Source organism: Jaculus jaculus, chromosome 5, assembly GCF_020740685.1.
Source record: "Jaculus jaculus isolate mJacJac1 chromosome 5, mJacJac1.mat.Y.cur, whole genome shotgun sequence".
NCBI classification, from domain to species: domain Eukaryota; kingdom Metazoa; phylum Chordata; class Mammalia; order Rodentia; family Dipodidae; genus Jaculus; species Jaculus jaculus.
This window is the reverse complement of record NC_059106.1, coordinates 83,471,151-83,483,704: the sequence shown is the minus strand read 5'-3', so window position 1 is coordinate 83,483,704 and position 12,554 is coordinate 83,471,151. Positions and strand designations below refer to the sequence as shown.

Sequence of the window (12,554 nt, the reverse complement as noted above, 5' to 3'; positions counted from 1 at the left end):
GCACCAAACCCAGGTCTTGTGCTCAATAAACCACAAACTTATTTCAATGTGATATTAGGATTATTTCCCCTTCACAGGGAGAAATGTAAATTTTAATGGGATTAATATTTACCTAAAGTTATGTATAAGATGATCCTGAGAAGTTCTAACTCAGGAAGCTGACTACAGAGCCCTAGTTTTTAAAACCACAAATCAGAGAAGTGACAAGATCAGATTCAGAAAGATTTCTTTTAAGATACTGGAAGAAAAAACGGGGGTAGGGGACAAAATGGTTCTGGAAATCAAAGACCAAGGGAGGTGGCTGCCTGGGCAGGGAAGGTCACTGAGAAGCAGTCTGTTGCAGGGCCCACGGGTCCAGGGTGGGCTTGAGACATACTTGGGTGAGCAGTTACAACGTGGTGTAACTGAAACTAGAGGTGCTCTTTCGTGGGCAGCAGCGAGGGTCGTTTTCCTGTGGTCAGGGTCTTGAAGGGACAGCACAGAGCAGTCCTGGAAGTAGAGGCCAGGTTCCCAGCAGGGATCCCAGATTAATGGAGGGGGCGGTCAAGAGGAAGGAATCCTCCCTGCAACCTCTGCCAACAGCAGTTTGGAAGTTGGAAGTCCTTTTGGGACCACTGAGCCCCAGCAAAGGAAAGCGCTGAGTCATCGGCGCGGGGCGGCCAGGGTTAGGCGGGGCTTGGCCAGAACCCCCCCTGCCCCCCCTTCCCTCCTCCGCCCCCCAGGTCGCCCGTGAGTCTCGCGAGAGCCTCGCGGGCTATAAAGGCAGCGCCACACGCGCCCGCGCCTGTCGTCTTCCTGCCTCGCTGCCCCGTGTTTCGTCTGGGGAAGTTTTCCCTCCGGGTGAGTGTGTGGCGCGGGAACGAGGTGCCACGCAGCGCCTTGCGCCCCGGGCTCCCCTCTTCCTCCTCCTGGCGCGGACCCGCCCGCGCTCCGCTGGGGGCTGAGGCGGCGGGGCGAAGCCTGCCCCCCACGAGTGCTCCGGGGTCTCCCGTGCGCCCTGCGCGCTCCCCGGGGACAGCTCGAGGCCAACGACGAGTTCCCGGTCGCGCAGTCGGAGCGGAGCGCGTAGTTGGGACGCGCACTCGGGAGCTCGGGTCTCGGGCGAGCGCGGCCGTCGAGCACCTGGAGCGGGCCTTGGGGCGTGGCTCTGGCGCGCCGTCCGCTCGGGTCCCCTGAGCTCGCAGCCGCGGCCCGCCGGAGGTGGACTTTTCTGGGACTGGTTTTGGGCTCGGGACGTGCCGGCCCACCTTGCAAAACAAGTTTGGACCAGGAGGCCTTGCGTGCTGGAGCCATCACTGTAGTGGCCGCTAATTTCCTGTACGATTTCTTATTTATTTATTTATTTTTATGTTTTTTTTTATTTTTTATGTTTTATTATTCATTTATTTATTTGAGAGCGACAGACACAGAGAGAAAGACAGATAGAGGGAGAGAGAGAGAATGGGCGCGCCAGGGCTTCCAGCCTCTGCAAACGAACTCCAGACGCGTGAGCCCCCTTGTGCATCTGGCTAACGTGGGACCTGGGGAACCGAGCCTCGAACCGGGGTCCTTAGGCTTCACAGGCAAGCGCTTAACCGCTAAGCCATCTCTCCAGCCCCTGCACGATTTCTTTTAAACCGTAAAAAAATTGTGATGATCGATGCTTCAAACGTTTCACGAAGAACTGAAGCATTAACTTAAGTGTTTTAATTTTGTTTTGTTTTTTAGAGCTAGTGTCTGGCTACGCCATCCTTTTTTTTTCCCCCATTTTTGCGAGATAGGGTCTCACTCTAGGTCATGTTGACCTGGAATTCACTATGTAGTCTCAGGTGGCCTCAAACTCATGGCGATCCTCCTACCGCCGCCTCCCGAGTGCTGGGATTAAAGGCGTGCGCCACCACGTCCTGCTTAATTATTATTTATTTGAGAGAGAGAATGGGTGCACCAGGTCCTCCAGCCACTGCAAACTCCAGACATATGTGCCACATTGTGCGTCTGGCTTACTTGGGTCCCGGGGAATCGAACCGAGTTCCTTTGGCTTTGCAGGCAAGTACCTTAACCGCTAAGCCATCTCTCCATCCCCTTCCTTCCTTCCTTCCTTCCTTCCTTCCTTCCTTCCTTCCTTCCTTCCTTCCTTCCTTCCTTCCTTCCTTCCTTCCTTCCTTCCTTTTCTGTCTTTCTGTCTGTCTTTCTTTCTGTCTTTCTTTCTTTCTTTGAGACAAGTCTTTCTCTTTCATCTTGACCTAGGCTGGCTACACTTTGTAGCCAACACATCACTATCCCTTTCCTTCTCAGCCTCCCAAGTGTTTTTTCCATGTGTGTGTTTACTTGCTGAAGCCAAGTCTTCCTCAGTTGCTTTCCACTTTATTTTTTGCGACAGTCGTTGAGCCCCAGGTGGATCTCTGTTCTGATTGCCTGAGAAATAGGCAGGCTGGCATTATATGAGGGTACTGCAGTCTGAACTCACATCTCTTCACTCACTAGCTGCAAGCATTTTACCCACTGAACCATCTCCCATCCCTTAGAAACCGATTTATTTTCTTTCTGTTTTTGTTTGTTTCTTGTCGCTCTAGCCCAGGCAGAGCTGGAATTCTCTATGTAGTCTCAGGCTGGCCTTAAACTCACAGCGATTCTCCTACCTCGGCCTCATAAAATGCTAGGACTAAAAGCTTGCACCATCACACTCGCTGGGTTGCATACTTTTTAATACCTGCCCTGGGGAGGCCAAGGTAGGCCTCTTGAGCTCGAGGCCAGCCTGAGACTATATAGTAAATTCCAGCTCTGCCTAGGCTAGAGCGACAAGAAACAAAACAAATCTAATTCAGCCTGGCCTTAAATTCTATGTATCTCAGGCTGGCCTCAAGTTCACACCAGGGGTTGGGGCGGGGAACCCTAAGTTTTGAACTGAGTAGATGCCAAATTGGCATAGTTTCGCTAGTATTCATGAGTCTCCATCCCCTGCCTTTTCTGCTTCTATTTAATATGCAAAATAGAATGCCATTGCACAGACTGGTTCAGAAATGGTTATGGGGTGACATCACTTCAAAAACTGGATCCATTTATAAGTGAAAACAAAGGTTGATATTCAGAAGTTTTTTTGGTCTAAAAGTTGGATAGCTTGGATTGTGACTGTTGACTGACAGCTTGTTTTTCAATTTCCTACTATAAAACCTTTGGCGGGGGTTGGGGGGGGGGGAACCTTTCAGGCCAGAGAGATGGCTTAATGGTTAAGATAAGACATTTGCCCACAAAGCCAATGGACCCAGGTTCAGTTCTCCAGGACCTACATTAGTCAACAAGGTTGCTCATGTGTTTGGAGTTTGCAATGGCTGAAGGCCCTGGCACATCCATTCTCTTTCAAATAAATAAAATATTTAAAAAAACAAAGCACAAAACCTTTGGTTTTCAGGGCCAGCAGACAAGTCCTTGATTCCTAAAAAGAAGTTGTTCCCAATTCTGTTATGTTACTTTTCTAGCTGATAGCAAGATGTCTTCAGGAAATGCCAAAATTGGGCATCCTGCCCCCAGCTTCAAAGCCACAGCTGTTATGCCAGATGGTCAGTTCAAAGATATCAGCCTGGCTGACTACAAAGGTAAGAATAATTACATTACTCTGTTGTCTTCATGTTGAAATGATGATTACTAACAGTGATCATAGAAAAATAGGTACCCAAGGTATGAACCATTTTAGAGAGAGCATGCTTTATTATGTCTGATATAATAGTCCAGTTACCTTTTTTCTTTTTTCAAGTTTTAGTAGTACTTCCCAATTATGTTACTGGAGAAATTCTCATTGCTTGTTTTCAGTTTTTAGTTTTAAGTTTGTGTGCATCTGTGTGTATGGGTGCACCAGGTTCTCCGACTGCATTCCTACCGGATGGTTTATGTGAAAAGCTGGGGAGTTAAACTAGAGTCTTCAAGCTTTGCAAGCTATCACCTCCATCTCCAGCCCCAGTTTGGTTCCCCCACCCCAGGTTGGCCTGGAATTCACTATGTTGTCTCTTGAACTCATGGCAATCCTCCTATCTCTGCCTCCTGAGTGCTGGGATTAAAGGCATGTGCCACCACGCCTGGCTTTTTTTTTTTTTAATATATTTTATTTGTTTGAGAAAGGAACAGAGGGAGAGTGGGCATGCCAGCGCCTCCAGCCACTGCAGATGAACCCCAGATGAATGTGCCCCCTTGTGTATCTGGCTTATGTGGGTTTTGAAGAATCAAACCAGGATTCTTTGGCTTTGCAGACAAGCTGGCCTTAGACTAATAGAGACCCTCCTACCTCTGCCTCTTCTGCTGGGATTTAAGGCAGGTGTCTCTATGTTTGCTCCAGTTTTTTTTTCTTGTTATGTTATGCATCTTTTTAATTAAAGGTTAAAAATTTTTTTTTTTGTTGTCCATTTTTATTCATTTAGTTGAGAGTGACAGAAAAAGGCAGAGAGATTGAGAGAGAAAATGCACGCCAGGGCCTTCAGCCACTGTAAACAAACTCCAGACGCATGTGCCCTCTTGTGCATCTGGCTAACGTGGGTCCTGGGGAATCAAGCCTCAAACTGGGGTCCTTAGGCTTCACAGGCAAGTGCTTAACTGCTAAGCCATCTCTCCAGCCCTAAAGTTTTTTTTTTTTATTAACAACTTCCATGATTATAAACAATGTCCCATGGTAATGCCCTCCCTCCCCCTACTTTCCCCTTTGAAACTCCCATTCTCCATCATATCCCCTCCTCATCTCAGTCTCTCTTTTAATATGATGTCATGATCTTTTCCTCCTCTTGTGATGGTCTTGTGTACGTAGTGTCAGGCACTGTGAGGTCATTTTGTGTCTGGAGGATCACATTGGAAGGTGTGATAGAGATATTGCAGTGCTGAGCACTCCTGTCACTTCTTCCTAGCACTATGATGCCTTCTGAGTCATCCCAAGGTCACTGCCCTCTGAAAAGAGAAGGTTCTTAACCAAAAGTGAGAGTATTGCTCCCAGTTTTATTTTATTTTATTTTTTTGTGGTATTGGAAATTGAACCCAGGGCCTCACATGCTAGGTAAACACTACCTCTCCAGCCTCATCTCTTATTGTATGGAGAATCCAGTCCAGTCTTTAGGGCTGTTGCTTTAATTGGTTTGTGAGATCACAGTTCTTACATCTTTATGTAAAGTTGCTTAGGCACATTTTCTTTGCTCTTTTTTTCTAGAGTAGTGTTGATACAATTCCCTGTTAACACTGTCATCATTTCCAAGCAGACACTTGGCAAGTTCTTTTTTATTTATTTGTTTTTTGTTTTGTTTTCCAAGGTAAGGTCCCACTCTAGCCCAGGCTGACCTGGAATTCACTATGTGTCTAAGGATGGCCTTGAACTCTCAGTGATCTTCCTACCTCTGACTCCCAAGTGCTGGGATTAAAGGTATGTGCCACCACGCCCAGTTTTTTTTTTAAGCCAGGTGTGGTAGTGCATGCCTTTAATCCCAGCACTTTTTATTTTATTTGCAAGCACAGAGATAGAAGAGAGACAGAGAGAGTGGGTGCTCCAGGGCTTCTAGCCACTGCAAAGGAACTCCAGATGCATGTGCCCTCTTGTGCATCTGGCTTACATGGGTCCTGGGGAGTCGAACCTGGGTCTTCTGGCTTTGCAGGAAAGTGCCTTAACCACTAAGACATCTCTATCCCATGGGAAGTTCTATTCTTATTTTCTCCTCTTAATATTCCCAGAGTAGCTAAGTATCTTGGAATAATTGGGAATAAGTTTCCTTAGAAACTTAGAAATTCAGGTGTTGGTGTACATTTTTTAGTGGTGTAATACTGCTTTCTGGAGTTATATTTTGGGGGGGGGGCAATGCAGGGTCTCACTCTAACCCAGGCTGACCTTGAACTCATGGCTATCCTCTTACCTCTGCTTCCCTAGTGCTGGCATTAAGGTTATGTGCCACAATGCCTGGCTTGGAGTTAACTTTTAGGTAAAACATTCAATAAGGTTTCACACTTGGAGTGAGAGCAGATATTATGGCCTATATGGAGAGACTTTCTTATTGGCAAACAATTGAGGTAGCACCCCTAGGGAGTTAACCTTGGCCCAAAAGTTTAGACACATGATTCAGGAGTAGCTGCTCTCTGCCCTCTAGGGCTTAACCTGTTGAGGCTTCTAAGTACTTGCTAGGCAAAGATTAGAGATTATTTAAATTAGTTGAGGGGTGCTTTTGAATTTGAAACATTGCTGTTACTAGAAGTAAGTGGATATGTGGAAGTTTTCCAGTTAGCATAACCATTTGGTGAGAGTCTGTGTGCCAGTTTGAAGATCTGCTTGAGAGCTAATTGGAGTGACTAATAAAAAGTTGGAGCTAGAAATCCTTTTATATACCAGTACTTTGAGAACCTTTTGCTACATTTTTCTTGTCCTGTCCTGTCAGGTTTGTTAGGAACATACTGTGATTCACAAAGTTATTTAGTCCCTATGAGGTCACTTAAATATTTTACTGTGCAAGGGCTCTGATTTCTTTCTAAATTTTCTTTTTTGTTTTGGTTTTTACTCACTTTAGCCCTGGCTGACCTATATCTCCCTCTGTAGTGCTAGGGTGGCCTCAGACTCAGTAGGCTTACCTGGAACTCAGTCTATACTCCCAGTTAGGACTTGAACTCAAAGCAGTCCTCCTACCTCTGCCCCCAAAGTGCTGGGATTAAAGGTGTATATCACCACATCCAGCTCTGACTTATTCTGTATGAAGCAAAAGGAAAAAATGGGGTTTTCTTTATTATTATTTGATTGAGAGAATGAATGAATACGTATGGGCATCCTAGGGCCTCTTGCTGCACACAAACTTTAGACACGTGCACCACTTTGTGCATCTGGTTTTAAGTGGGTGCTGGAGAATTGTACCTGAGCCATTAGACTTTGCAAAGCAAGTGCCTTTAACCATTTAGCCCTCTCTCTAGCCCCTTCATTGATTTTTGTTTATTTTAAGACAAGTTCTCTTTCTAACTTTGGCTGGCCTGGCAATTGCAAGCTTGGCCTAAAGTTACCACTACCTCTGGCTCCGCATATACTAGTTTAGAAGTCTGTTTCAAGCCTAACCTGACTGCTGTTTTCCTTTCCAGGAAAATACGTTGTATTCTTCTTTTACCCTCTTGACTTCACTTTTGTGTGCCCCACGGAAATCATTGCTTTCAGTGATAGGGCAGAAGAATTTAAGAAACTCAACTGCCAAGTGATTGGTGCTTCTGTGGATTCTCACTTCTGTCATCTGGCATGGTAAAGTTCTTGGTCCATTTGACATGAATTTTTTTAAACTTGCAAAAAAAATTTATTTATTTATTTTATATATGAAATGAATGAATGAGAATGGGTGGGCCCCATTAGCCTCTTAATTATTTGATGGACAGAATGGGCATGCCAGAGCCTCCAGCTACTGCAAACTCCAAATGCATGCCCCACCTTGTGCATCTGGTTTATGTGGGTAATGGGGAATTGAACCTGGGTTCTTAGGCTTCACAGGTGAACACCTTAACCACACTAAGTCATATCTTTGGCCCCAACCTTAGCCTCTTGAGTAGGTGGGATAACACTTGGCAGTGTGTTGTAATTTTATTTTTTTTCCGGGTGTAGGGTTTCACACTATTTCAGACTGACTGGAAACCCTGGCCTCAAACTCCTGAGAGATCCTCCTACTTCTGCCTCCCAAGTGCTGGGGTTAAAGCGCATGTGTCTGGAGTGGTTTTGAGAGTTTGTCACCACACATGGCATAAGACTTTTTTCTTGTTCTTTTTTTTTTTTTTTTTTTTGGTTGACCTGGAATTCACTGTAGTCTCAGGGTGGCCTTGAACTCATAGTGAATGAACTTACTGCCTCTGCCTCTCAAGTACTGGGATTAAAGGTGTGTGCCACCACACCTGGCAGCATAGGGTTGTTTTGGGGTCGCATTAAAAATATATTTCCCCTGCTTTATGTCTTGGCACTAGTAATACAGCAGCATAGATTTCTTAAGCAGTAATTTGGGAGGCTTTTTTTAAAGGTGTGTATGTGGGGGGTGCCACATATGCGGAGGCCATAGAAAGATGGGTGTCCTCTGTCCCTCTTCTGCCTTATTTCCTGAGACAGAGTCCATCACTAAACCTAGAGCTCCTAATATTTTGGTTTGACTAGCTGACCAGGGTGCCCCAGCTATCGTCCTGGCTTCACATCTGTCAGAAGTTTGGCAGTTGACTTTATTGGTTTTCAGGCCTTGACTTCCTCTTGCTCTCATTACTTGGCAGCAGAGGAGAAACAGTTTGAATTACAGTTAAGTTAAAAAAATTATTTATTTGTTTATTTGAGAGCAACAGAGGGAGAGGGAATGAGAATAAGAATATGGGCGTGACAGGACCTCCAGCAACTGCAAATGAACTCCAGATGCGTGCATCCCCTTGTGCATCTGGCTAACGTGGGGCCTGGGGAATCGAGCCTCGAACCGGGGTCCTTAGGCTTCACAGGGAAATGCTTAACCACTAAGCCATTTCTCCAGCCTAAGTATTCTGATTTAATCATTACTTTGTTGGAAAACCTTTGAAGTTTCTGGGAGAAATTAGATAACACATACAGGGAAAGTTGGTAGGTGCAGCAATCTTGCTACACAGGAATTTGAATGAATCTGATTATAAGAATGTCTTGCTGTAGGATCAACACTCCCAAGAAACAAGGAGGATTGGGACCCATGAACATTCCCTTGATATCTGATCCCAAGCGAACCATTGCTCAGGATTATGGCGTCTTGAAGGCTGATGAAGGTATCTCCTTCAGGTATGTATTTCAGGATCAGAGGTAGCATTTCATTGTGAGAACTTTCCTGGTTGCTGAAAACCATGTATGTATTTATCTTTTTTTTTTTTTTTTTTTGAGGTAGAGTGTTCTATCCCAGGCTGACCTGGAATTCACTAGGTAGTCCCAGGGTGCCCTCGAACTCACAGTCAGCCTGGACTAGAGTAAGACCCTACTTTAAAAAATAAATTCCCCCTGTCCCCTCATAGGACTTCACTCTACTCTGGGCTGACCTGGAATTCACTGTGTAATTTCAGGGTGGCCTTGAACTCATGGCGATCCTCCTACCTTTGCCTCCCAAGTGCTAGGATTAAAGGTGTGCACCACCACGCCCGGCTAAATTTTTATATTTTAACAAAGCAAAAATATAATTTCTCTTCATCCTTGATCTCTTCTTCCCAGGGGCCTCTTTATCATTGATGATAAAGGTATTCTTCGGCAGATCACTATTAATGACCTTCCTGTTGGCCGCTCTGTGGATGAAATTCTGAGACTAGTTCAGGCCTTCCAATTCACTGACAAACATGGGGAAGGTAAGCCATTTGTCTACTAAAGGGATGATGTGGTGATGGGTGGGAAAGAGGGTAAGAACATTAGGCTATGAAACAGGTCTAGAAATTATAAGCCTAAAGTAAGCCCTTTTATTTATTTTGCCCCCCTCCCCCCCGTTTGTTTTTCTAGGTAGGGTCTCTCTTTAGTCCTCACTGACCTGGAATTCACTATGTAGTCTCAGGGTGGCCTCGAACTCACAGCAGTCCTCCTACCTCTGCCTCCCAAGTGCTGGGATTAAAGGTGTGTGCCACCACACCCAGCTAAAGTTGTTGTTGCTGGTTTTTTTTTTTTTTTTTTTTTTTTTTTTTTAAGATCAAGGGCTAGAGAGATGGCTTTACTGGTTAAGGTACTTGCCTGCAAAGCCAAAGGCCCTAGGTTTGATGACCTAGGACGCATGTAAGCCAGATGAACAAGGTGTGCTGCATGTGTCCAGAGTTGGTTGGCAGTGATTTTTTAAATGAACTTTTAAAAATTTTATTTTTTTATTTTTCTTGTTTATTTGAAAGCTACAGAGAAAGAGGCAGAAAGGGAATGGATGTGCCAAGGCTTCAGCTACTGCAAGTGAACTCCAGATGTGTGCATCTGGCTAATGTGGGTCCTGGGGAATAGAGCCAAGAACTGGGGTCCTTAGGCTTCACAGGCAAGCACTTAACCACTGAGCTCTCTCTCCAGCCCTAGTCCCCCTATTTTATGTAGAACTTATTCTGTAGCCTATGCTGGCCTTGAACTCCATGGCCATCTTCCTACCTCAGCCTTCTGAGTGCTGGGATTTAATATATGCACTACCACACCTGGCTTCCAGCACTCTTTTTATACTCAGTTTCCCAAATAGGGACTTAAGTTTTTTTTGTTTTTGCTTTTTTTTTAATTTTCATTAACATTTTCCATGATTATAAAATATATCCCATGGTAAGCTTTTTTTTTTTTTTTTTTTGAGGCAGGGTCTCTAGTCCAGACTGGCCTTGGATTTGTAGTAGTCCTGCTGCCTCTGCCTCCTGTGTGCTGCAGTCAAAGGTTAAGCCACTGCATAGTTTAAATCTAGTTTTGAGACGATGTCTTATGCAAGGGGGAGGAGAGTACATGCTATCAAGCAGATTATTAATTAGTGGTTCTTTTCTCTTGCAGTGTGCCCGGCTGGTTGGAAACCTGGCAGTGATACCATCAAGCCTGATGTCCAAAAGAGCAAGGAATATTTTTCTAAGCAGAAGTGAGCACTGGGCCATTTTAGTGCTCTTTTTTTTTTCTTTTTTAGTACTCCCCCTCCCAGGTTAAAAACAACAAGAATGTGGTGTGGTTGGAGAAAAGCCTTCTCTGATGGGTTGGTGAGGTCAGTTTGTTCTTCCACTGGTGGGAATGGCCTGAGCTGTGTTGTAGGGCAGACTGTCTAATGTATATTATGTATCAGCAGTCCCAGTGACTTTTGTAGTGTTTATTAAAGTTGAATTGAGATCTTGGTGATTCTTCATTTAATTATGTTTTTTAAATTTTATATTTATTTATTTAATTGACAGAGAAAGGGGGAGAGAGAGAATGGGTACACCAGGGCCTCCAGTCACTGCAAACAAACTCCAGGCTAACATGTCCTGGGAAATTGAACCTGGGTCCTTTGGCCTTGCAGACAAATGCCTTAATCCCTCCAGCCTGATTCTTCATTTTAGATAACATTAATCTTTGAAAGGAATTTACTTTTCTTTTTTCCTAAAATATCTTATTTTTATTTGTTTTTATTATTTATTTGAGGGGGGGGGAGAAGGGAGAGGATAGGAATGCCAGGGCCTCCAGCTGGCTTTGCAGGCAAGTGTCAATTACCACTAAGCCATCACTCTAGCCCAGGCTGCAGGTTGACCTGGGATTCACTATGGAGTCTCAGGGTGGCCTTGAACTCACCTCACGGTGATCCTCCTGCCTTTGCCTCCCAAGTGCTGGGGTTAAAGGCCACTAAGCCTGGCTACTTTTCTTAAGGAGAAAAATGAGATTATAAAGAACTGCCTCAAAATCTGGTACAATGAAGAAGGGAAATACATGTACACACAGGCAACAGACAAAGTTCAAGGCAAATGCCTTAACCACTAAGCCATCCTTCCAGCCTCCCCCTTTTTTTCAGTTTTGGTTTTTTTAAGATAGAGTCTCACTCTAGGCTAGGCTGTCCTGGAATTCACTCAGGCTGGCCTCAAACTCAGGGTGGTTCTCCTACCTCTTCCTCTCAAGTGCTGGGATTAAAGGTGTGTGCCACCATGCCCAGTCCCCTTTTTTTCTTAAAGATTTTTACTTTATTAGAGAGAATGGGAGCGCCAGGGCCTCTAGCCACTGCAAACGAACTCCAGATGCATGTACCACCTTGTGCATCTGGCTTAGGTGGGACCTGGAAAATTGAACTTGGATCCTTAGGCTTTGCTGGCAAGTGCTGTAACTGCTAAGCAATCTCTCCAGCCCTATTTCTCTCTCTCTCTCTCTTTTTTTTTTTTTTCAAGGTAGAGTCTCATTCTAGTCCAAGGTGACCTGGAATGCACTATGTAGTCTTAGGGTGGCCTCGAACTTAGGATCCTCCTACCTCTGCCTCCCAAGTGTTGGGATTAAAAGCGTGTGCCACCATGTCCGGCCCTATTTCTTTATTTTTAAAAAAAGACTTATTTTTGACATTTTCTTTAGCAGTTGTTTGAGTCATGTTCCCAGCTAATGGAGATTTGGAAATTAAATGCCTCCTGGAGGCAGTGTATTGTTGGGGTGGGCTTATGGGTGTTAAAGCCAGTTTTCCTTTGCTAGTGTTTGGCACATTCTCCTGTTGGCTATGGCCCACCTTATGTTGGCCAGGGTCCAACCCTTTGCTCATGTCATCATTTACCCTGCCACAGTGTAGCTTCTTCCTTGAGCCTGTAAGCCAAAATAAGCCTCTTTTTTTTTCCCCCCACAAGCTGCTCATGGTAAATTGATTTCTACCAGCAACGCAAATTTGACTGCAACAGTGGTACAGCATGAAACACATGGGGTCATCCCCCCAAAAAAAGGAACTGCCCCATGAATGTATTAGGGAGCACTGGAGATGGCTTGGTGTTAAACGTGCTTGCTTACATGGCCTGCTAGCCCAGATCTGATTCCCCAGTACCCACATAGAGCTATATGTATAGTGTACATACTGAGTTTTAGGCTAAATTTAACTACAGAGCAAGACGTTATGCAAAAATACCAAACGGAGCTGGGCATGGTCGTACACGCCCTAATCTCAGCACTTGGGAGGCAGAAGTGGGAGGAT

The 12,554-nt window shown here is 45.0% G+C and overlaps 1 protein-coding gene across 1 annotated transcript; it reads left to right on the top strand.

Moving 5' to 3' along the window:
- Positions 1 to 725: 725 nt before the first annotated feature.
- Positions 726 to 10,758, top strand: Prdx1 (peroxiredoxin 1). The gene is made up of 6 exons (XM_045150757.1): positions 726 to 840; positions 3,456 to 3,572; positions 7,057 to 7,210; positions 8,612 to 8,734; positions 9,155 to 9,285; positions 10,430 to 10,758. The coding sequence occupies exons 2-6, from the start codon at positions 3,467 to 3,469 to the stop codon at positions 10,513 to 10,515; spliced, it is 600 nt and encodes a 199-aa protein (XP_045006692.1). The 5' UTR covers positions 726 to 840; positions 3,456 to 3,466; the 3' UTR covers positions 10,516 to 10,758.
- Positions 10,759 to 12,554: the final 1,796 nt, after the last annotated feature.

Bases quoted from the DNA above. Each gene is read 5' to 3' on its own strand.
- Prdx1 (XM_045150757.1), top strand. From the start codon at position 3,467: ATGTCTTCAGGAAATGCCAAAATTGGGCATCCTGCCCCCAGCTTCAAA. The intron at 3,573-7,056 runs GTAAGAATAATT...TTTCCTTTCCAG, and splicing joins CAGCCTGGCTGACTACAAAG to GAAAATACGTTGTATTCTTC. The intron at 7,211-8,611 runs GTAAAGTTCTTG...GTCTTGCTGTAG, and splicing joins CACTTCTGTCATCTGGCATG to GATCAACACTCCCAAGAAAC.